At 45.7% G+C, this 25,446-nt stretch overlaps 2 protein-coding genes and 2 long non-coding RNA genes across 7 annotated transcripts; 1 reads left to right on the top strand and 3 right to left on the bottom strand.

Moving 5' to 3' along the window:
- Window positions 1–4,996: 4,996 nt before the first annotated feature.
- LOC111080175 lies at window positions 4,997–14,051 on the top strand. Its single transcript, XM_022375645.2, has 9 exons — window positions 4,997–5,552; window positions 9,543–9,689; window positions 10,543–10,796; window positions 11,432–11,720; window positions 11,787–12,132; window positions 12,194–12,556; window positions 12,643–12,959; window positions 13,037–13,185; window positions 13,258–14,051. Exons 1-9 carry the CDS (start codon window positions 5,126–5,128, stop codon window positions 13,537–13,539), a joined length of 2,574 nt encoding a protein of 857 aa, XP_022231337.2. The 5' UTR covers window positions 4,997–5,125; the 3' UTR covers window positions 13,540–14,051.
- Window positions 14,052–14,989: 938 nt separating this feature from the next.
- Window positions 14,990–15,813, bottom strand: LOC111080176 (probable 60S ribosomal protein L37-A). Its single transcript, XM_022375646.2, has 3 exons — window positions 15,710–15,813; window positions 15,329–15,464; window positions 14,990–15,253 (listed from the first exon to the last, which is right to left on the bottom strand). The coding sequence occupies exons 1-3, from the start codon at window positions 15,710–15,712 to the stop codon at window positions 15,108–15,110; spliced, it is 285 nt and encodes a 94-aa protein (XP_022231338.1). The 5' UTR covers window positions 15,713–15,813; the 3' UTR covers window positions 14,990–15,107.
- A 2,351-nt stretch (window positions 15,814–18,164) lies between these two features.
- On the bottom strand, window positions 18,165–20,348 carry LOC121405504. Of its 4 annotated transcripts, none has more exons than XR_005968606.1 (5): window positions 20,331–20,348; window positions 18,769–18,825; window positions 18,573–18,709; window positions 18,464–18,515; window positions 18,165–18,405 (listed from the first exon to the last, which is right to left on the bottom strand). It is a non-coding gene; the product is annotated as an uncharacterized LOC121405504 (long non-coding RNA). The 4 variants fall into 4 exon arrangements; XR_005968608.1 differs by lacking the exon at window positions 20,331–20,348 and adding an exon at window positions 20,153–20,170; XR_005968607.1 differs by lacking the exon at window positions 20,331–20,348 and adding an exon at window positions 19,017–19,034.
- An 800-nt stretch (window positions 20,349–21,148) lies between these two features.
- On the bottom strand, window positions 21,149–22,043 carry LOC111066272. The gene is made up of 4 exons (XR_002607054.2): window positions 21,753–22,043; window positions 21,557–21,693; window positions 21,448–21,499; window positions 21,149–21,389 (listed from the first exon to the last, which is right to left on the bottom strand). It is a non-coding gene; the product is annotated as an uncharacterized LOC111066272 (long non-coding RNA).
- Between the last annotated feature and the right edge of the window lie 3,403 nt (window positions 22,044–25,446).

Here is a 25,446-nt window from a genome sequence, read left to right as displayed (position 1 = left end):
AATGGGACAATGAGCCATTAAGCAGCAACATATCTGGCTAAAAACAATGAAAAAACAAAAACAAAACGCAAAAACAGAAACAGAAATTAAGCAAACACAATGTGGATGGATGGATTGCCATGGATTGCGATCGGTCTTGTCTATCGGTCTGGGACTGGGACTGGGACTGGGCTCTATATGCATTAGCCAAGCTTCATCGCCCTTCAAATTGCAGGCAAAACAATACAACAACTAAAACCCACAACAAGACACTTGGACTGGCCATCATCATATGCATATCGTGGCAGAGGCAGAGGCAGAGGCGAGGTGAGGCTTCCATGGAGGTGGCCAAGAAAGAGACCGACCCACTTCCAGAAACAACAAGAAACTGTTTAAAATTCCACATACGAAACGTTGCAGCGGCAGCCAGTCCCAGCCCCAGTCCCCAGCACCACTGTAAATTAAATTCGAATTGAAATCGAAATTTAAAACGAAAATGCATGAAAGCTGAAACTCGTTGCACCGACGCGTCGCATACCCTTGCAGTGCGACGGACCAGTGAAAGTGAATCAATCGAAGGAGTTTTGTAGGCAGGCACGTACCAATAGTGCCATCTCTAGCTGAACGCTCTCTGGGCGACCGCCTGTTTGACTCTCTTCGCTGCACTGAGAGTCTCGCCTACGCTACCTGCGAGCATGTAAACTTCGGAAGTAATTATTCGATGTGGCTGTACTTCGTTCCCTCAGAAGCATAATACCTTCTGAAAGGGCATACAAATGGGTTACAACATCGAAGGTCGTTGATGGGTCCAAGAGGCAGAAGCAGAGGCGTCAATGCATATGAAATACATAAATATAAACGGGACTCGCTCTCGCTCGCTCACTCTCCGAAATTCCACTTGAAATTAAATCATAAGCAAGAGAGGAACGACGAGCGTCAGCTGATTAACCCTCCCCTACTCCTAACAACAAAAGACTTGGGCGATACGAAAACTTAATTCAGCAGCATAATCATTAACAACGTCATTATGAGCATTGGCGCAGCGTCTTCAAAGTGCATGGGGATGAGTGCATTGTGTTGAAGGGAGTGGGGGCAGGTCACGATTAACCCATTGACACGCAGACGGTGCAATAGTTCGGCTTCCCACAGCTGCTGGGCCACACGGCACAAGTGGGCTTTGATTGAATTGGAAATTCCGAATGGCAATCCACCACCACATAGAGGTTATTTTTCTACTGTTACTATCACTGATTTGATGTGTGCATTTTACGACCTTTACGACCTTCTTGGATAGCGCAGATTTGAATCCAGTTCGATATAGTTGGGGATAATTGTGAAATATGTGGCAGCCAGACAACGCACCGTTCAATTGCGATTATGTTCGTGACTGTGTGTGTGTCTGTGTCTGTGAGTTCTGCCATGCTGACGGTAGGGAGGCTCGTCTACCTGCCTCTCAGAGAGAGCTCTCGCCGAAGAAACGAAAGTCGAGAGAGTTACGTTACGTTACGTTAGCTGCTTGATCTGCTTAAGCTGCAGCTGGAAATTAGGAATTTAAGATTTTGATTTCGTTTTCGATTTCAGTTCGAATAATGGATGAGATTTGAATTCTATCAATCCACGAGTGTGTTTAAAATAAAATGTACATTAAATTCAAGATTTCTTCTCCATTTGCTGCCTGCAAGTGTTTTGTAAGTCCACAAGCCAAGTCTTAATCGATTCAATGTCTTACATGCAATTCCATGTTTCCATTCCCCGCTTCCACGCTTCAGCCATGTCATCGTCCATGGCTCAATGCCTTCCCTTCCTACCAGCTGGTAAGCTGCCAGTGTTGCCACCATCTCTCCGACAGCAGCGAGTCAACAATCAAACCGATCAAAAGGCCTGATCGTTGATCCGCGATCCCCCCAATATCGTTGTGGCTGCTCGCTGTTGGCGGTCCGATTGGATAATATTTGGAAAGAGCGCGGAAAAAAACATCTTTGTTTTGGGGCGATGGACCGGTTTGTGTGCACCACTTAATGCATTTGCATTTGCATTCGGCCGATGACAAAAGGTGTTTCGAGACATGAACTGCAGACTCCGCGCCAAAGATAAGCCTCTGCTCGCTGTTCGCTGTTTGCTGTTTGCTGTTTTCTGTTTTCTGTTCGCTGTTTTGTGGTTAGGCTTGGGGCTGGAGTTGGTCTTCCCAATTGCACTTTTTGAGCCAGCTGATGGGCAAACAATGAATTCTAACAGCGCCCCGCTAATGGCCTTTCGCGACGAGCCGAGGAGCCGAGGAAGAGCCGACGGAAACCCAGACATGCCCGACCACAAGGTGTCCCCAGGTACGGGGGAATTAGCACGAAATGCCAAAAAGCCAAGCCAACAGCATTTCAATTGGCAACGCGAACGTCAGAAATATTTTAACGAATTGCCACACTTGGCAGTCAGATAGTCAGAGAGTCAGATGGTCAGCGAGTCAGCGAGTCAGCCAAGTTGCAAGTAGTTGCAAGTAGTTCGGTTCGTTGCCAACGTTTGTACGTTGGCTGTTGCCTCTTGAAAAATTGGCATGCAACTTGGCAGAGCTTGTTGCGCCGCTCTTGCTCTAGCTGTTAATGAGACGACGCGACGTTGGTTCCGCGGAACCAAAACTCGTTCAGATTGCCCCACATGGCTGGAGCCGCCACAGCCACAGTCAGAGCCAATTGCCACATTCTTCCTTTTGGCCACAAACGAAAGAGAATGGTTATTTGGGCACATGCCAAGTTGCCTGTTGCAGTTGCCTGTTGCAGGGTAGCTCAGGCTCAGCCAGTTGGCTCAGCTACGATCAGAGAGGGAAAAACGATTATCATCATAAATATTCTTAGTGTAAATATTGCTTCTCGATCTACCTGTCGACAGAACAAAAGGACTTGCAGCTTGGATAAGCTTCTCTCTGGCTTTGGATCTGTGCTGTCCATGGGGTAGGTAGCGTTCGTAGTCGCAGCCAATTTAAGGCTTCCTCCCCGCTTTTATGGATATTTTCGATGTTAACCCCCCCCACCCAACCAAAAATATTTAGTGGCCACTTTTGTTTTGGTGTTTGGTGCTCTGGGTTCCGCTTGCAATTTGCGCCTGTTGCAAGAACCAGCTCCGGCTTCGGCTTCGGCTCTGCCTCTGGCTCTGGCTTCGGATCTGGCTCTGGCTCTGGCTCTGACTCTCTGTCTATGAATCCGATTTATGGCTAACCGTGCTGCAAATTGCTAGCGACTGGGGTTGGGATTGGGTAATTTGATATTGGCAACCAGGGGCTCACTTTCGATGCATTTTGCGTCAGTTTTGTCTATTGCGAATTGTCTTTGGCAGTACCACCATTAAAACAAAACATTTGATGGGCTCGAACGGGCAGTGGGAGTGGGAGTGGGTGTGGATTGGGTTTGCTTTTGGCCACTCGAAGTGGCAATCAAATGATTCTTTTACGCGTCTTGGGGCCCCCGATCCCATCCGCATCCATGGAACTTGTTTTCTACTCTTTCCGTTTATGTTTATGTTGTCATCAAAACGAGTTATTGGCCAACACGAAAAACAGAAATACCTGGCTGTAATTATATTTCCAAACCTTTATGTGCCTGGCCTCTAATGCGATTGATCAGCAAGAAATTGTTGCGACACAAAGCCCCCCTCCCCGCCCACACCATTAATACACCTGTACATCTCCATACCCATCCATCCATCCCCAGGCAGAACTCTTCAGGGCCAACACAGTGCCATAGAGGGGGAGATTCAATGCGGGATCTGGCATGTCATTAACCCCAAGATCGGGATGGGATGGGATTCTAATTTTTTTTTCTGGTGTCTCATGTCGAATTTGCGAAATTCTACATCTAAATGTATTGCCGTAAATGGCAATACAAAATTTGAAATCAAGTTTGATTTTGTGGCAATTTATTATTTATTTTGTTCAAAAGAAATTGCAATTCAAGAATACTGGAGCTCTCATTTTTTGATTTTATTTTGAATATTTAGCCTATAAGCTGTGGGCCATAAAATGATGAAATTATTGAACACTTACATGCATACATGGTGTTAGTGTTGGTAAGGCGTGGAGTGTGCATGCTGTACTGTACATACTGTACATCTGGGGAGCGATTTTCTCAGCCTGAATGCCAATCGAAATATTCACACAGAATAAATTATAAATTGGTGTAAATTAATACGATTGCATCTACATATGTATGCATTCCCATGCCCATTCCCATTCCCATGGAGAGTTTTCATGGCACTAAAAATATATCACATAATGGCAAAAAGAGGCGCAAAAAGAGGCGCAAAAAGAGGAGCCTAGGGTGTGCATGTTTCTGGGGAAGCCCGTTGCGTTTTGAACGAGCGGAACAGCATAGTGCCTGAGCCGAGCCTAATTGTTGGCCATGCCAGGCCCGAATGCTCATGCAATCGATGCACAATTCTTGATCGGATCAGTTCGGCAATGCAGAGCAGGGCAGGGCAGGGCAGTGCAGAGCAGAGCAGCCTCTGTTTCAGTTTCAATTTCAGACTTGGCTGGAAATTCGGTTTGCATTTGGTTTTGAAATTCGGTCTGCGGCTAAAACAGATACCCACACACACACACACAGAAAGAGAGAGAGAGAGAGAGGGAGAGAGAGATACTCAAGCACACACACACAGATACATTCACATGAACACTTTCAGTCAGCTGGGGCTGGGGCTGAGACTGAGACTGGGGGCTGAGACAGAGACTGAGACTGAGACCGAGCCGGAGCTGCCTAAACCCCCGAACCGCCGACGAACCTGAGCGGTCTTCGCATGCTTGGCGGCATTTGGACAATCAGTTGACGTTGAATGTTTCGTCTTGGCGGTCGCTTAATTTATCGCTGGCCAAAACTAAATCCACGCAAATCCACCAGACCACCCCACCCCCAACGCCAGACACTTGCTGAAGATTCTCTGCGGTCTGTTCTTTGCTGGGATCGTTGTATTATTTTTTTGTTTGTTTGTGGTGTTGCATTATCTGTTATCTGTTAGCTGTTAGCTGTGCCTGTTCCTGTGGCTGTGCCTGTGCCTGTGATTATGTGCCAGAGTGCCGAGAAGAAGTTCTAGGCGAAAGTTCGAAACGATTCAGCAAAGGAAACGATCAGTGATTAGCGATCAGTGATCAGCGATCCTCGACAGGATGCACCTGCCGTGCCTGTTGCTTCTACTGGCTGTGGGCCTGCGCCTGCCAAGCCACAGCCGGGCCCTCGACGCTGTGCAGCCCACCTGCAGCCTGAAGGATAACTGCAACCTGGGCGACAATCTCCTGCGGCCAGCCGCCGGCCACGGCTCGGATGGCGGGGACGCGTCCGCGGACAAGCTGGAGAGCAAAATCGCATCGATATTCGAGGATAAGGTGAACTACAGCCTCAAGCTGTTCGCCGACGATGCCGTGCTGGAGTACCAGGCGGGCAATCTCACGGAGCTGCACTCGGACGCGCCCACCAACTTTACGCTCCACCAGCTGGAGCGGGGTACGGCGACTGGCCCCAACGACGACGACGACCACGACGGCGACGGCGAAGGCGACGGCGATGATGATGATCAGGTGGAGGAGGATGAACGTGGTAAGTCGAGTGGAGTGGAGTGCCATGTCGCGTATTGATTACAGCTTTATCATGCCTGCCCACCTGCCCACCTGCCCGCCCACACACGCACTCTAAAAGGGGGCGGACGGTGGGGGGGTGGGTAAGATAATGTGGCCTTGGGGCCATGGCTTTTGTTAACCGATTTCTTTAATTGTAATGCATCCCCCTGGGCCCAGCCAAAAACCAGTACTTCCCTTTTGGATTTTGGATATTTGACTGTGACCCAAAGCGAAATGTTGCATAAGAGGCGCGTGCGTCAAATGAAATCAATTGCTCCGCAATCACTTTTGGCCAGGTCTTTGCCGTGGCAAGTGCGAGGGCGAGGGCGAGAGCGAGGGCGAGGCGAGGGCTATCCATTGCTTTAATGGCCCAAAAGACCTCCGGCACTGAAACGCGCATCCAAGTGACAAAATGGACGTGACCAAGCCCCTTTTTTTCGGCCAAGAACTGACCAATGGGCCAGTGCCAATTGGACTTTGACGCACCGGCCCCATGGGGCCATTTCCTGCTACAGCAGAGTCGGAGTCGAAGCCAGAGTACTCATCCGCCCCACCAGCCCAGCAATAATCTCTTATCTAATCGATGTTGTTTTTTTTGATTTTTTTGCCCAGTCGTTGCGCATTCGTTATTCTTGTTAAAAGGTTTGGCCTTGTTGTTTCACTTTTTTTTTTTTGTAGTATTATTTTGTGTGCCGGTGCAAACACCGAACGGAGTACTATTTGCGGAATGTGTTAGGATGAGGATGAAGATGAGCAAATGGGGGAAGGCCCCAGACCCGGTGCCAAGTGCCCGGTAATCGACTTTATTCTTGGAGCCAGTGTCACCGCTGTGTGAAGTCTCACGTAAGCGAAGCTTCCACGGGCCATGATGTCATGTGACGGATCACATCGATCACCAAAATGTAGATTGATGCCAAAGGAAGGCATCTGCAATCAGGGCAGCAGGGCAGCAGGGCAGCAGGGAATAGGTCCTGAATAACGGAGTGAATCGAATCGAACTATAAACTAAAAGTACTTTTCGGGGGCAAGTGGAATGCCTGGTCTGGTCCCTGCCTAATGCAGACATATTCCCATTACATTACACTCAGCCACATTCCCAGTCCCATTCCCATCTCCATTACCATTAACATTACCATCTCCATCCCCCCCCCCACAGTGAGTGAAAAAGTGTCGTATGTTTTAACGTGTCCCATTCCCAGCCCCAAGCCCCAAGCCTGAGTGGTTTGTGTGCCCAATTTGTGGCTGGCTTGTTTGTAATTGATCTTCGCTGATGTGTTTGCCTCGCCTACGTATCACGTATCATATCCATCCGCCGCTTGACCAACCCCCAAGTACCGTTAAATGCCGCCATAAAATAAGAAACTTGTTTCGACTTAGCCAAAAAAAAAAGACATCAGAAATCCGCCGAGCAATACTCGTCACATCCACAACGATGATCATGGCCCATGCAGGGTGACGAAGAACCCTCTTCAAATGGAGCTTAAGATATGGCAAAAGCCCAATCGAGATATCGCCAAAGAACTTCCAACTGAAAACGAAACGGTGGCAAATTGCAACCCCTCCCACACACACCTCCCCACAGACACAGACACAGACACAGAGAGAGAGACACAGACAGAGACTCAGTTGAGCTGCCAATATGCTTGGCAAATATTGAAATTTAGCTGCGCTCGAATGAGACCTGAGCCGTGCTCAGGGGCTGTGTAAATATGCTCCACACAAAACACAGATCATCCGTCGTGGGGGGGGGGCACGGGGGCCAAAGTCAATCGTGATCGGGTTGCAGTAGCAGCAGCAGTAGCAGCAGAAGCCGCTCACGAGCTGCTTAAATGTTTACGCTAAACTGGGAACAAACAAGACCAACAATATTAATAATAATGTTGCGAATGACAAATGTTGATCAATTTTTTGCGATTGTTTCGACAGGATGGTGTCTTTTGTTCTCCGTCTCTACCTGCCGATCTGACACCGGCAACGTTAAGCGTTCTGGAAATATGCGCAGGACAAACCAAACACAGAGCGCCCAGCCCAAGCTGCTGCAGACAGCCTGATTGTGTTTCCATTTGAGGGCACATCTGGCATAAAACATTTGCCCTCGATTGGTTGTTATAAACTTAAAGGCGTACATTTGCTCATATGTATAGTAGAAAATCCAAATCAAAGCCCCCCAAGAGACAGCTATCACTCGTTGCATGTTGCCCGTTGCCCGTTGTCCGTTACTTACATTATGGGCAGCCAGCTGTGGCTCTGGCCAGAGCATGTCCACAAACTAGAACAGTGTTGGGCAATCGTGCTAAGGATTGCGCACTGCACTGCACTGAACTGAACTGCACTGCACTGCACTGAAGGATTGTGCAATGCTCCACTGTACTGTCCAGCTTGCCAGCCAGCGACTGTCGTCATTCGACAGACAGCAGCTAGCATTTTGCAGCTTGCACAAGTGGGTCACGCTCTCAGCAGCGTGAGAGGGAGAGTGAGGGAGAGAGAGGGAGAGAGAAACAGCAAACGCAGTTAATTAAGCCGCGTCCAACGATATTGGCCAGGTCCAATGTGCGATTCTTGGCTTACATAACATTCTGCTACGGCTGCTATTTCAGCCACTTGGCATGCCACATATCTTTAGGCCACACTCATCATAATTGTGGGTTGGCATTCTCCGTATTTTACATACATAGATCTCTGCATTGAATATATTTGCTGGCAGAGGGAGAGAGAGAGAGAGGGAGAGTCTGAGTCTGAATGAAACATTCCTTAAATGAAACTCCATTCCATTCTCATAGCTCCCACAGGGGAGCCACAGCTTTGTTTTTTGCTTTAGGGAAGTTTAGCTCTCCCGTTCTAGAGATTTTATTTGTTTTGGTTTTTGCCTTGCCCGTCTATCAATTTCTAAAATCTTCATAATTTGCCTTGCTAATGAGGGAAGGGAACAAACGAGTTGGAACTGATTCCCATCGCACACATCACATCCATTGTCGCAACATTGCTATGCTGGAGGCAGATGAAGCCCGGAACCCTGAGCCAGTGCCAGTGCCAGAGATTGATTGGATTGGATTGGATTGGATTGGCGAGCTGTGACTGTGACTGTAGCTGTTGCTGTGGCCATCATAGAATTCAATTCAATTCTTCCTTGTCTACTATTGGGCTGGCTTGTTTTCCAAATTTAGCCGCCTGGGGATCGATTGCGTCTCGTATCTCAATAGAAAATGACGACAGGCAGGCCACAAAATTTTGCAGTCAGAGCTCGTCCGAGTCGACTCTGACGCATTTAAGCACTTTGGGGACTGCCCAGACGACGGCCATCCTCTCTCGACTCCTCCTCCTCCATCGAGATCACTGAGACGGATCCAGTCAGCGAGCGGATCCACTGATGGATCGTTGCCCAGAACGCGCTCAGCATTCATAATGAGTGCTGGCCACTTTGAAGATTCGCCCAGCATAAAAATTGAAAATGTTAATAAGAACAAAAGCTCCAACGCTGGCCCCCGCATGCTGATGATGGATTGGGATTGGGATTGGGAAGAGCAGAGCCCACACCAAGGGTGTGGGTGTGGGTTTTGGCTTTGAATCTGTCGGTCCCGTCCTGTCCATCGTTTCTTGGAGATGCATCTGCAGTATGCAGGGCCATTCGCCCCCCCGTTGCTGTGGTCCCGCCTCATTGGCCAATCGTTTCTATGCAATCTGCTCCAGGCCTGGAGCGGATCACACAGCAAAATCGATGCCAGCTGCCATCCCAGAATGGCTTGGGCACGCGCTCTGATTGACAGAATATGACTTCCTGTTGGCTGCCGCCGCCACGTACCCAGTGGGGCCTGACCTTGTACAATTTTGTATTCTGACGGCAAAGCGTGCCCGGAACGAGTGGAATGGAACGCCGCCATCAATGCTTAAAAGTGAACAAAGAATCCTCCCTCCATGTTTGCCTTTCTTATCGATTCTAATTGAGTTTTGTATTTCTTTCGATCATTTCCAGCCTATCTGCACAACATTGGCAGGCGCTTTCTGGCCATCACACAGCCATTTGACCCGGCCAGACATCCAGATGCATCGACCCTGTGCCGCCGACAAATGCGCCAGTATCTGGACGCCTTGGACAACTTTGATTTGTGGGCCCTGAAGAGTGAGTAACACCACACACACACACACACACACAACAGAGAGGTTCTAGTTCTGCAAGTGGTGGAGCCAATTGGGGGGTTTGGTTCATTCGTTCGCTCGTTCGGCTCGAATTCGAGTCATTGCCAACTGGCTGCAGGTGATGTCTCAGTCGCGGTCGGCGTCTGCGTCGGTGTCGGTGTCGCTGTAGCAGCCTGCAACGGCTGCAGCATGATCGCCAGACGAGTCGACATGAATTGATAGACTCCAAAGTCAAATGCAATGCAACAAACGAAACGAAACGAGCAAGATCTCAGCTGCAAGTGCAAGTGCATGCTCGTGCATGTGGCATTCAGCTAAAGTGAAGGCCAATCGACGAACTTTACCCACATTTGCTGGGGGGCAGCACCACACATCTATGCATGCCTGTACATTCATATGTACATACATTATAGTATACATATGTATGTATGTATGTATATGCATGTGGCAGCAGCCCCACCACAATGCCAACTGCAACAAAAGTGCAAGCATCAACAACAATTCCATGCGAACTTGACACAAAAGACGACAGAAACGCGGCAGCGACGTTGACCGAACCAGCTGGCTGCTGGCTGCTGGCAGCGGCGCTTAGAACCAGAACGACGCAAGAGACAAGACGCAAACGGGTTGTGATCACAGTCAAGGTCACACTTGCATAAACATTTGACACACGCACACACACACTTACACACACGATGGGATGACACCTACGTACATGCGTACAAGAACTGCCAACTTATGCCAAGGACCAACAAGAACTGCCCACTTAGGGACCTGCGTTAGTTTTGTTTTTAATTTTTATATTCTAACTGCCCACCCCAACCGTTTTCACGCAGTGCACGATTCCAGCGGCAAATTGAACTCCGGAATACTGAATGGCAACATCAACCAGCCGGGCGACTTTGACCAGTGTCTGGGCATCCAGCAGCGGATGCGCAACGAGGATCCCCTTAGAGATGAGAAGACAATCTTGCGGGGACAATACTGCCTGGCCTATGCACAGCCAGTGCTGCCGCACAAATCCAAGCGTCTGCAGACCTTCTTCAAGCTCATCCAGTCGCATGGCCCCTTCAAGAGCGAGTTCAACGATGTAAGTAGGCGGGAGGAGAGATGAGGGAATGGGATGAATCAGCGACGCATTTTACCTACATACATACATATGTACATACATACATATGTGAAAGTTGGATTTGATTAACATTATGCTGCTAATATTGGACTAGGCCGCAGCCGCAGCCGCGCAGCCATCGCCGTCGACATTGAACTTGAAGGAGAGCGACGAAAATGCAAACAAAACGAATCGAAACGAATCGAATCGAGTCAAGTTGTGTCGAGTCGAAAGGCAATCAAACGCTATAGATTGCCATAAAATGCAAATCACAGCCGAGATGCCGATGCTCTACGCGGCGGGGGCACTGAACCCTACAGCACGGATTGGCCAGGGCTCGACTTTCGTTTGGAATGATGTCACGCCGTGTCGTGTCGAGTCGCCGACTGCGACTGCCCCCAATCAACAGGGATCGGCTAATTGAATTACTTTAATTCCTGATTAACTAGTGTTTGTTTATTACAATATAATTCATATACATATACATTATATATATGTATTAGTATGTATGTATGTTATTTATTGCTTTGAGACGCGTTCGACTTGCTGCTTCGTTCAATTAAAGGCAACAAACTGGGGTCACTTATCGGCTACTCTAATCCTGTTCTCTGTTGCAGCCTGGGCATCGTGTGCCCCGCTACTCGCTTATCAACTGGGGACTGTGCGTGCCATCGGGCTGCTCCGCCCGGGATGTGGAGTACACCGTGGCCGAGTACCTGAGCAACCAGACGGCAGCCACAGGCATCAGCTTCAATGTGCGCGTCGAGCCGCAGATGTGCCAGGTGCGCGATCAACAGCCTTGGGACCGCAACACCACATGGGCAGTGCGCTTCTTTGTCCTCATCCTGTCCGTGGCAATTCTTGCCACCATCTACGATCGCTCCACCAAAATGCAGCCAAAGCAGAGTGAGTGGCCAGGAGGCCGGGACACGGTAATCAAAGAGCGAAATAAAACTAAACAATTAATTGCAGATGCCTGGTGCACGGCCTTCTCGCTGGATAAGAATCTCCGCTGGCTGTTCAGCACCAGCAGCGCGCCAGGCGACATTGAGGCGGTCCATGGCATTCGCTTCCTGAATGCCATCATGCTGATCTTTTCGCACAAGTCGATGGCCATGTTCTTCAATCCGTACAACAACCGCACGGCCATGTCCGAGAGTCTCGGCCAGCCGTGGACGGTGATCGGACGCGCCGCCTCCCTCTACACGGACCCCTTCCTGCTCTTCAGCGGCATGCTCACATCCTACTCGCTGTTCGGCAGGCTCATGAAGCGTCAGCCCATCCGGCTGAAGAACGAGTACATCAGCCGACTAATGCGGTAAGTGAGCCAACATATGCGGACCATCTCCAATCTCTAAATGGTCGATGATCCATTGCAGTATTGTCCCGCCTCTGGCTGCTCTGATACTGTTCTGCACCTACGTGCTGCCGCTGTGGGGCTCGGGACCGCAGTGGAATCTCGTGGTGGGTCACCATGCCGACATCTGCAAGAAGAACTGGTGGCGCAACCTGCTCTTCATCCACAACTACTTTGGCTTCAGCGAAATGTGCCTGACGCACACACACCACCTGGGCATCGATACCGAGCTCTTTGCCGTAGCGCCTATCCTCATCCTGGGCCTCTGGCGCTGGCCACGTCGTGGCCTCTTCACACTTCTGCTGCTCTGTACGGTGGGAACGGCGGCTCGCTACTACACAACGATCGTGAACCAGCTGTCCAACTATATCTACTTTGGCACCAAGTGAGTTGGAACTCACCCAGCCTGGCTACCCTCCCCTCCCCCGAAAGTGTCCATAATTCCATACTAATTCCATCCGAAACAAACAGCATTCAGCGCCTGTTCCGCACCGCCGACTACATGTACTCCTTCCCGCCGCACCGCTCCACGGTTTACATCATGGGCATCCTGCTGGGCTATGTCCTGCGCAAGTATCAGTCGGCCAAGCTGAGCAGCCTGCAGCTGCGTCTTGGCTGGACTGCGGCCACGATATGTGTGCTGGCCTCGGTGCTGGGCCCCGCGCCCATGGGCGACATCAACTACGTGTACAACTCGACGCATGCGGCCATCTATGCGGCCTTCGCCCCGATTGCCTGGTGCCTGTTCTTCTCCTGGATCGTCTTTGTCTCGCACAATGGCTACACGAGTAAGCCAATCTCGCCAAGTTCCCATGGCTGACCTGACCGCACTCACTGAACAACTGAATATATTTTTTTGTGGCAGATAAACTGACGAAGCTGTTTGCCTGGCGCGGATTCCAGGTGTCCACAAAGCTGTCGTATGCCATCTACCTGACGCAGTTCCCCGTCTTCTTCTACAACGTCGGCCGGAGACGTCACATTCATCACTATTACAACTTTGTTTCGATCATTGTGAGTAGAGGTTCCCCCTTAATGCAGGGCAGTGGCAAGCTTGGTCTGACGCCCATCCTTGATTGCTTTCAGCTCGACACCAACGAATTCATATCGATATTCCTGGCCTCTGTGGCCCTGACGGTGCTGTTCGATGCGCCCTTCCAGAATCTCAAGAAGTTGGTCATCAAACGGCCCGCCTCCGGCTCCGCGATCAAAGTCAAGGCGCTGCCAGCAAAGGAGGTGGTGGCAGAAACAGAAAACGCAACCACAACAGTAGTGCCACCAGAATCAGGGACAGGGACAGGGATAGCGAACACGACAACAGCTACGCCGCCCAGCACTGCCCTCCATCCGCACCCACACTCAGAATAGTCTGGAAACAAACATTCATAGCTGTAAATTGTAAATGTCCCTTCTTAGCATTTAGTGGCAATAGATATTTAGATATTCTCCCTCTCCCTCCCCACCCCAACCCACTACCACTCTCCGCATTAACATTACCAACCGCATACCGTCCAGTCCAGCCCCAGCCCATCCCATCATATCCCTCCCTGCCCACTCGATACCGATTCCCCCCGCCCTTAGTCATAGTGGAACGCTTTATACATTGTAAATTCTACTATTAGTCAAATCGAGCGACCAATGAGAACAGTTTCGTAGTCATAAACCAATCAATCACTGCTTTTTGTACGATATTATCTTGCTTGCATAAACCGACCGGGTCAGCGCCAGTAGTCATCGCTTTGGACAGATCCGGGCTCCATTCCAGACTGCGGCTGTCGGACCCTTGTTTCTTAGAATATACTTACGTTACCTTAAGCGAGGTCGAATGTCAGCTTTTTTTTATTCTAATTTAATTAATAAAATGTATTAATATGTTGAAACTATCGTATCCCAGGTATGTATGCCTGTCCTGTACCTTTATTCTAAACATCAAGCGATTTGGCATACCTAAGCTGATACGCCGCATTCCATCAGTCTTCTGATGGACAGATTGCGCGGCAAACGATTACGGGGAACCGGATATATACTTAGGGGGCTTATATAGTCATGTTACTCCTGATACTATTATCAGTGGTACCAGCTGGTACGCCGGCAGAAAAGAGCCATCAATGAGAGAAAATCAGGTCATTAGGTTCTCCGAAACACCTTCTAAGCACAGCTCCAGTGCAGAGCCAGGTCGCTAAAAGGCCTAAGCCAGTGCACATCCCACACTCAGCACCTATGTACACATGGATAATGCCCGGAGAATGGAGAGAATCCAAGACACACTCAACGCCTTGGGGCAGACTTAAGCCGGGGCCCAAGCTAGAACATCCCAGCCGCCAGCGCAAGGGCCGCTCCAATTGTTACAATTGTGCAATTGGAGCAAAACAAAACGGAACCTCCAACTAAGGTCGGTACAATGTTTCGAGATGCAGCCTTGTGCTCAGTATCATCTGATGTGGGTAGTGCTACTGCTTTAGTTTGGACATCAATAAACCAAATATTCCCACCGAATGACGAGTCAGTGACGTTCCTTTGTCTCCAATATATTGTGCCGCATGTTACAAATGAAGCCCATGAATATGAACGCAGATCCAAGCCGCAGGGCTCCCCGTAGGTGGTGCAGCTGACGGGACTGACGCCCAGACAGCAACAGGCGACGCAAACACCGTAATGTATACGGAATGATCTTTTGTTTGCTTTCACAGTAAAAAAAAAAATGTGGGGTAAAAAAATAAGCACATTTCTGCATCAACTCGTGGTCACTGAGCGGCGTCTCCCTTTGGGGGCACATTGTTCACATGATTCAACGAAAAAAAATAAGCACAAAATTCACTTAACCAAATAACTTTCATTTATTAGCTGAAAGCAAGCCTCCCTTCCCCGGAACGGGAAAGAAGCTTCTCGAAGCCAAAATGGAGGCGGCTTAAGGCTGATGAATAAACCGCTGGTGCTTATTTGCCGGACTGGGTAGCCTTCTTGGGCTTAGCCTGGGTGCCCTCACGGAAACCATTGCGGAAGCGACGACGGACAACCTTCAGGTGGCTCATGCGGCCAGTGCCAGTGGTCTTCCTCCTCTTGGCCTTCACGGACCAGTTGTCTGCATGGAGAGAAACAAAAGGTATTAGTATCGACTCAATTTCCGCAAAAATGGGCAATCATGGGATATACTTACACGAACGCAACTTGGCGGCTGGGTAGCCGCACTGGGCGCAAGTCGACTTCTGGATGTGGTACGAGGAGCGTCCACAACGACGGCACAAGGTGTGCGTCTTGTTATGACGTTTACCAAAGCTGGAGGTACCCTTCGTCTGTAAAAGCAAAACTTTATTAGTATTGGATTCGTAGGTCAACCGATCTAGGTCAAAATAAAATCGCCAATTTGTTGTTTTTGTAGAATAAAGCCCTTTCGGCAGGCGCTGTGCAAAATATGCAATCAAATTCCCATTTATCAACCCGTTCACATAATAAAAACAGTTTTTTTTAATCAAAATGTACACTGATGTCACAATATTTTGGCGATTTTATTTTGGTCAAATATAAAAATTGCATTTACCATCTTGTATGGCGAACGGTTTTAAGTAGAAAGAGAGCACGACAGCGGCTGTCACAATATGGCGTGTTGTCAGGGTTGCATTTGACAGCTGGGCACTATCGATAGTATCGATATTTTACTGCCAGCCTCCGTCATGATAGTATCGAGCTACAATCGTTGCGCTTTTGATATGTTTGGGTTGGCTGCTAAAAAATACGAAGACACATTTGTAAGCAAATTGACAGGTGGCATCTAAATTTTACAATGGTCAAGTTCCTAAAAGGTTTAACAGGTTCATTAAAAACTATCGATGGCTCAACTATCAATCGTTTGACAGCTCTAAGCTGGGCATAAGAGCGTACTGTTAAGCGCGGATTAATCCATCAAATATACCGACTGACCCTCAAAAATATACCGAAATATACCTTCTCATTTTCTAAATATACCGAGGAAAATTATTCATCGATCTTGACATTCGATTTAATATTAAAATAATAATATAATATTTACGCTCAGCTGACTCATTTTTGCGTTTCATGTATGAGATACTTGGCTACATATAAAGTTGTATGCCGATATATACATTGAGCTCAATGTCAATCTCAAATATAAAGTATTCCGTCAACGGTCACCCTGAAAACAGCGTACTGTTGAGCGCCTAACAGCACAGTGTTACTGTTAACATATATCGATAGGGGTCTAATATATTTTACTTGGCTGAAGCACTAACCATACAGTATATAGATGTGCCAGTTCATACAACGAAAGGGGCGCAGCTGAACTTCTCGGCTGCTTCGGGTCGTGGGCCTGAGTCGTTCGGCATTTTTTCGACATGTTCGATTCATGACGAGATGCGAAAGCAAGCTGAGAATTGCAAATGTATGTGTGTAAACAGACACGACAAAATTTTGTATCAATTCTTATTTTCCGAAACAGTTTTGAGTTTGTTTTGAGTTTCGTTTCCAGGTTACGTAAATGTGTGTGTGCCATATATTCACACATAGTGTGCTTGTGTGTGAGCTCTACAATTGTTGGCCGCTTGAATTTGTTTTTCGTTTTGTTTTGAGGGCTGATGTGATGTAGCGACCTATTCAGGGCCGGATCAACCCTCAACCGGGCCCTGGGCAACCATCAATCTGGGGCCCTCCTTTATTTTGTATTTTTCTCAGTGGACATTATATTTTGTATTCATTATTTGGAGTTTTGTTTTTTCAAAAAAATTTTTCTGTTATTTCTCGGAGGGCCCTAGGCAACTGCTAATCCGGCCCTGGACCTATTCCCGTCGTCAGACTTCCTATTTTGTTGGCGATTCTGTCGCTCGACTCGACGCGGGTCGGGTCGAGGCATTAACGAAGCCGTTCATAAAATATTTTTTCGTTTTGTTTTGAAAAGCTGTTGTTGTGTCGGGCGCGCGGGGTATTTTCTTCCATTCTCTTTTAGGCTAGCCTTTGCCCTGCTTTCGGCTTCGTCAATGCCCCGACCCGACCCGCGTCGAGTCGAGCGACAGAACACACCAAGAAAATATGAAGTCTTACGACGGGAATAGGTCCAGGGCCGGATTAGCAGTTGCCTAGGGCCCTCCTAGAAATAACAAAAAAATTTTGTTGAAAAAACAAAACTCCAAATAATGAATAAAATATATAATAGCCACTGAAAAAAATACAAAATAAAGGAGGGCCCCAGATTGATGGTGCCCAGCCCGTGAGGGTGATCCGGCCCTGAATAGGTCGCTACATCACATCAGCCCTCAAAACAAAACGAAAAACAAATTCAGCGGCCAACAGTAGAGCTCACACACGCCCTATGTGTGATATATGGCACACACACATTTACGTAACCTGGAAACGAAACTCAAAACAAACTCAAAACTGTTTCGGAAAATAGATTGATACAAAATTTTGTCGTGTCTGTTTACACACATACATTTGCAATTCTCAGCTTGCTTTCGCATCTCGTCATGAATCGAACATGTCGAAAAAATGCCAACGACTCAGGCCCACGACCCGAACGTCTCAGCACCACAGCCGAATGGTCCCAGCACCCTAGCCGAAGACCTGGGTGCTGGGCAGCCCAGCTGCGCCCCTTTCGTTGTATGAACTGGCACATCTATATACTGTATGGTTAGTGGCTGAAGCTAAATGCCCCATGGTGTATTGCCAGCATATCGACTAAAAATATAAGCTAAAGCATATATTTCACTCGCATGGTCTCCCATAAAGCTGGTCTCACAGCCATCAATTTGAATTATCAATACCATACGATACTTAACCGATAGTTTTCAAATGCAGCCCTAAGAAATTACTATCGGCGGAATAATTAAATTTCGTAAAATAAACTCTCGCCCACAGATATTTTAAAGGCACCGCCTATTGTTGGCTTGGCCATCGGTTCATATTTTCTGCTATAAATTGACCGTTACTTTAAAAGCTCTTTAACCCCTAAAATCACCATAATACCATAATAAAACAATATTTGATTTTCATCATCAAACTTTGAATTTTATTTTGCGAAACAATTTGCTTTCCGAAATTGAAATGAACTTGATTAATTTAGAGTATTTCCATTGATGTCAAACATTCTTCACTCTGTCAGATCATCCTTCACCCGTGTTGAATTCACCGACGAAATTTTGATACAATTTGATTAATTTAGATACGAACAGGATAATGGTTGAGTCATACATTCAAAGGCCAGTCAAATCCATTCTAGCCACTCTCCTGAGGAAACTCTATTAATCTCAGCATAAGAACCGAGTTGCGAATGAGCATTACTTACTATTATTAGCCAGTCCTCAGAGAACCTCGTGTGAGGAATTTCCCTGAGCTCGCTGTACAGGAGGTTCAATATCAGCGATTAAGTTTGAGAGTCGACTTGATTTACTTACTGTCGTTCGGGAGCAATAAAGCAGCTCCATATCCGTGAATTTTAGCTTGAGCCAGCTATGATTTGATCAATCAGGTAAGTAAGTCCGGTAAAGTGCAGCTTTAAGGCTGCAGCACGCCGCCATTGCATGCACATATTCTAAATGGTTCTTAATATTAGCAACGCAACGAATTTGGAATTCCACTTGTTTAGCTTACTGAAAGTCCGGTTCGGAGTCCATCCAAGTTTTAAGTTATTCAATAATTTTCACCAATCTAACCAAAAAACAAAAAATATTTTCAATAATTTAGACGAGATCACAAAAAAAAAACCAATTAAACTAAAACAAAATAAATAAAATTAAATTTGAAAGAAATTATAAATATTTTTTGTCCGGCGGTACGCGAATGTCTCTTGGAGAACTCTTCCTTTTCCACCGGAATTTTCGTACGCGGGAGAACTCAACATTTTCGTTTTGTTTTATTCGGTTTTTTATTCGTAATTAAATTTTTCACTTTTATCCCAAAAAATATTTTCCGGGCTGTTTACTCGGCAAACAGCTCGACTCGACTGACGATAATCTGGCTCAGCCCCAAGGCCAGATATACAAATCCAAATATATACAAAGAGACTACTTGATTTGGGGAATTTTATACGAAAAAGGGACAAATATAGAAGGCTTGGAGTTATTTCGACAATGGGATAGATTCGTTCTACGAATTTTGTATTGATATACAGTGGAATCTCAATAGTTAGAACCCACTTGTTCCTCGGGTTAATTCTAATTTCTGAAAATTTATAATTTCTGGACATTTTATTGCACAGAATACTTTGGGATAGGCGAATACTCAACACCCAAAGGGAAATTTGTCCCATTGTACATACACATATGAAATTCTGTCATAGTTCGCTTGCTTTATCCTTTTGTAAGCCCTTCGATGCTGGTGTTCTTATAGGCAGAGAATTGGATCTACAGAGGCGCATTCTTGCCGTCTGTTGCATCCATAGCTTTGTACCCCACGAATAAGTATTTTCTGATAATAGTTATTTGACTATGTTGCTAGAAAACAGTATGAGTATACCTTCTAGAGTCTAGGCCCTGCGAGTACAGGACAAAGCATCAGCAACAATAAAAGTAATTTAGACATAAGTAAATTAGTTGGAAGCGCCATTTCGACACTAGGCTGGCGGCGGAAATTTTATAGTCTGTCTGCAGTCATTACACAAAAGCAGACGAGAAGAGCATGAGGCAGAGAGACACCCTCTGCCATCCTATTCTGGGTATGCTTCTTTGAAGGATTTAGGTTCCAGGCGTAAGCTGTAAATAAGCAGCAAGTAAAGGAGCAAGGAGCCGTCGAAGGAAGCCAGCCGGATAGTAGGGAAGGGAGAGAAAGGGAAAACGGCAACCAGGTGCTCGCAAATACATTAAAATGTGTCTATTTGATACTTGTTGATATCTATTGACTTTATAGCAAATACAGTGGAATCCCACAGATTAGAATTCGAACAAATTTGAATTATCCCGAAATTATAGCCACCATTTCAATGCAAAATATTGGAGAACCTGTGCTTCTAATTTCTGAAAGTTGTTGTTTACTTTACCACACAGCCTTGCATTTTTTGTTGAAGTAAGAATAACACGGGGAACCTCGGGTTATTCGTTGTTCGTACAATCCGGTCATATGCATATGATACGCTTGTACAAATTTTTGTCAAATGATTTCTAAAGTTCAAAGTGAACAAATATTTTATTTTGGTCAAATATAAAAATTGCATTTACCATCTTGTATGGCGAACGGTTTTAAGTAGAAAGAGAGCACGACAGCGGCTGTCACAATATGGCGTGTTGGCAGGGTTGCATTTGACAGCTGGGCATAACATCGTACTGTTGAGCGCGGATTAATCCATCAAATATACCGACTGACCCTCAAAAATATACCGAAATATACCTTCTCATTTTCTAAACATACCGAGGAAAATTATTCATCGATCTTGACATTCGATTTAATATTAAAATAATAATATAATATTTAAGCTCACCTGACTCATTTTTGCGTTTCATGTATGAGATACTTGGCTACATATAAAGTTGTATGCCGATATATACATTGAGCTCAATGTCAATCTCTAATATAAAGTATTCCGTCAACGGTCACCCTGAAAACAGCGTACTGTTGAGCGCCTAACAGCACAGTGTTACTGTTAACATATATCGATAGGGGTCTAATATATTTTACTTGGCTGAAGCTAAATGCCCCATGGTGTATTGCCAGCATATCGACTACAAATATAAGCTAAAGCATATATTTCACTCGCTCACACAGCATGGTCTCCCATAAAGCTGGTCTCACAGCCATCAATTTGAATTATCAATACCATACGATACTTAACCGATAGTTTTCAAATGCAGCCCTAAAAAATTACCATCGGCGGAATAATTAAATTTCGTAAAATAAACTCTCGCCCAAAGATATTTTAAAGGCACCGCCTATTGATGGCTTGGCCATCGGTTCATATTTTCCGCTATAAATTGACCGTTACTTTAAAAGCTCTTTAACCCCTAAAATCACCATAATACCATAATAAAACAATATTTGATTTTCATCATCAAACTTTGAATTTTATTTTGCGAAACAATTTGCTTTCCGAAATTGAAATGAACTTGATTAATTTAGAGTATTTCCATTGAGGTCGAACATTCTTCACTCTGTCAGATCATCCTTCACCCGTGTTGGATTCACCGACGAAATTTTGATACAATTTGATTAATTTGGATGCGATCAGGATAATGGTTGAGTCATACATTCAAAGGCCAGTCAAATCCATTCTAGCCACTCTCCTGAGGAAACTCTATTAATCTCAGCATAAGAACCGAGTTGCGAATGAGCATTACTTACTATTATTAGCCAGTCCTCAGAGAATCTCGTGTGAGGAATTTCCCTGAGCTCGCTGTACAGGAGGTTCAATATCAGCGATTAAGTTTGAGAGTCGACTTGATTTACTTACTGTCGTTCGGGAGCAATAAAGCAGCTCCATATCCGTGAATTTTAGCTTGAGCCAGCTATGATTTGATCAATCAGGTAAGTAAGTCCGGTAAAGTGCAGCTTTAAGGCTGCAGCACGCCGCCATTGCATGCACATATTCTAAATGGTTCTTAATATTAGCAACGCAACGAATTTGGAATTCCACTTGTTTAGCTTACTGAAAGTCCGGTTCGGAGTCCATCCAAGTTTTAAGTTATTCAATAACTTTCACCAATCTAACCAAAAAACAAAAAATATTTTCAATAATTTAGACGAGATCACAAAAAAAAAAACCAATTAAACTAAAACAAAATAAATAAAATTAAATTTGAAAGAAATTATAAATATTTTTTGTCCGGCGGTACGCGAATGTCTCTTGGAGAACTCTTCCTTTTCCACCCGGAATTTTCGTACGCGGGGAGAACTCAACATTTTCGTTTTGTTTTATTCGGTTTTTTATTCGTAATTAAATTTTTCACTTTTATCCCAAAAAAATATTTTCCGGGCTGTTTACTCGGCAAACAGCTCGACTCGACTGATGATAATCTGGCTCAGCCCCAAGGCCAGATATACAAATCCAAATATATACAAAGAGACTACTTGATTTGGGGAATTTTATACGAAAAAGGGACAAATATAGAAGGCTTGGAGTTATTTCGACAATGGGATAGATTCGTTCTACGAATTTTGTATTGATATACAGTGGAATCTCAATAGTTAGAACCCACTTGTTCCTCGGGTTAATTCTAATTTCTGAAAATTTATAATTTCTGGACATTTTATTGCACAGAATATTTTGGGATAGGCGAATACTCAACACCCAAAGGGAAATTTGTCCCATTGTACATACACATATGAAATTCTGTCATAGTTCGCTTGCTTTATCCTTTTGTAAGCCCTTCGATGCTGGTGTTCTTATAGGCAGAGAATTGGATCTACAGAGGCGCATTCTTGCCGTCTGTTGCATCCATAGCTTTGTACCCCACGAATAAGTATTTTCTGATAATAGTTATTTGACTATGTTGCTAGAAAACAGTATGAGTATACCTTCTAGAGTCTAGGCCCTGCGAGTACAGGACAAAGCATCAGCAACAATAAAAGTAATTTAGACATAAGTAAATTAGTTGGAAGCGCCATTTCGACACTAGGCTGGCGGCGGAAATTTTATAGTCTGTCTGCAGTCATTACACAAAAGCAGACGAGAAGAGCATAAGGCAGAGAGACACCCTCTGCCATCCTATTTTGGGTATGCTTCTTTGAAGGATTTAGGTTCCAGGCGTAAGCTGTAAATAAGCAGCAAGTAAAGGAGCAAGGAGCCGTCAAGAAGGAAGCCAGCCGGATAGTAGGGAAGGGAGAGAAAGGGAAAACGGCAACCAGGTGCTCGCAAATACATTAAAATGTGTCTATTATTGATACTATATTGACTTTATAGCAAATACAGTGGAACCCCAAAGACCAGAATTCGAACAAATTTGAATTATCCCGAAATCTATCCAGTTCTTATTTAAGCTTAATCATACCAAGAGTTAGTTGAAATCAGACCTTGGAATAAACACAACGCGCACGCGCATCATTTTCCGCAAATTACAAACATCTTCTTCTTATTGTTTGGGTACCTAATCCCACGCAGCCACCAGAAGTGAAGGACGAGAAAAAGCAGGCAAGGATCTCCCACTACAATCATTGGTCCTTCGAGCCGGATTCTCATCATTGGATTTTTTATTTTTCACCGAAAAATCACGGAGATCATCCCCCCAATCCGCTCGCCCCAGCTTGCTCAAGAGGAATTGCCAGCTAAGTATATAAAAACCGTCCAATTTGCAACCAAAAAGGTTCTGTGCAGTGTATAGTGTGTGGAGAAACTCCATAGTGAGGAAGTGCAAGTGAAGACGAAAAAAAACCGCTATTTGTTTCCCTTTTTTTTCTTTCCAAACGTACCTGGCATATGTACATAACGGCCTATTTCCATATATATAACCTCGCCATCTTTTTTTCCGCCAAAAATCGGACAAGTGCAACGACCCATCAGGCGCACATATGTACGTACTTATATACATAGGCACACGCTGATCTCCGCTAATTCCATTCCGCTTAGAGAAGCACTGCATCGAACCTAGTGCATCGAACATGTTGGATCGCGACTAGGGTGGCGAACATACATATGCACATACATACGGTTTTTTTTCTTTGGCGCTCTCGTCTCTTGCACTGTACACACATATGCATAATCCGCACAAATTATTTTAAATAAGAACCAAACAAAAAAAAATTCATAAAATAAAATAACGTTTAAGTGCATGTACATAGTACCACCTTTTTTGTAGGTGTACTTTATGTTTTTGTTCCTTTTCCTCCGCCAAAACTAACTCCATTCACCCAATCACCTTATATTATTTAAGTGCATGCTACATCCATTTAATACTTCAGCAATTTTGAACCATCCGCAGCCTGCAATAAAATAAAATATACACAGCGCTTTTCCTCTATTAAAACAACGCATATCCACACAGTACGGGACCAGCCTCAAGCATTTACATACGTACATACATACATACCGCGAGCTTAGCTTACAGCAGCTGCTCCATTCCTCTTTGTGCTTATGGTGATACCCTGTACGACGCGGGTATATAGTTTTCATGAAAAGGTACGGCACTTGGGACATTTCCAAATATTTATTTAAATTTTTTATTAATTGTTTTAATAAATTTTGTTGCCAATCGTGAACCTCTTTGAACGTTCCATTCCACTGTTCCGGAAGGAATAATAATACGAAATCAAAGAGGGCTTTGGGAAAAAAAAAGAACTAAACTAAAACTTTGTGCCAAGTACTTTTGGGTGACACTCCATAAATCTCTCACTCGAACGGTACATGTTCCATTCCATCGTTCCAGAATTTTTGGTACATATACAATATAAATACAAAATATAATTGTAACATAATAACCTCTCGTTTTTCCAAATTATTGCTCATACCATCTCCGTTTCGTTTCCACCGTTCCACTTTCATACGCGTCGCTGATAGCTTATTATGTCCAGTGAGCGCGACGCGAAGAAACGCCTCACAGTTCCAAGCACGCGACCATCGCCACATTCCAAGACTCCATCGTCCTCCGTTAGGAAAGATCCTTCGGGTTCATCGAAAGACGAATCCAAACTTACTCCAGTCAGCATTACTCGCGCCCTGGGACAAAGACTTGCGGAGGTCAAGAGAATGGCATTAGCGGACTTTATAGCGGCATCAGACCGACTCGGCAGTTTCGAGGCGAGGCTCGCTACTCCATCCTCTGTGGTGGTGTCCACGTTCACCCTTAAGATCCGCCTAGACGAAGTGAGGACCTTGTGGGAAAAGGTACGGCTAGAGTGCGAGCGTTGCACCAAGGCTCTCAGTGAAACTGAACCCGATGGTGATGCTATGCAATCCATGCAAGCCAAATATGAGCATTGCTACTCAGTATATGAGAGGTGCGCTACAAGCCTACAGGAGCAAATCGAGAGCGCTTCGGCTCCCCCCCCCGTTATCCACCCCTAGCGCTCATCAAGGAGGCTATAGTCGTCTGCCCCCAATTGAAATCGAGGTATTCCACGGCGATTATCTAAAGTGGCCCACTTTCCGCGATCTTTTTTCCGCAATCTACATAAGCAATCCAAGACTGACTCAAGTGGAGATGCTATATCACCTCTGCCACAAGACTCGGGGTGAAGCCAAAGTCATTGTTGAAAAAGCTCCGCTGACGAACGAGGGTTTCAATTCCGCATGGACCGCCCTGAAAGAACGTTTCGAGAACAAGAGAACTCTTGTCAACAGCCAACTAAGAATCCTATTTAGTTTCTCCCCTATCCAAAATGAATCCGGGGCCGCTTTAAAAGAGCTCC

Source organism: Drosophila obscura, unplaced genomic scaffold (genome assembly GCF_018151105.1).
Source record: "Drosophila obscura isolate BZ-5 IFL unplaced genomic scaffold, ASM1815110v1 contig_97, whole genome shotgun sequence".
In the NCBI taxonomy this organism is placed as follows: Eukaryota; Metazoa; Arthropoda; class Insecta; order Diptera; family Drosophilidae; genus Drosophila; species Drosophila obscura.
Note: the sequence above shows the minus strand (reverse complement) of the source record. Positions and strands in the feature narration are given on the sequence as shown.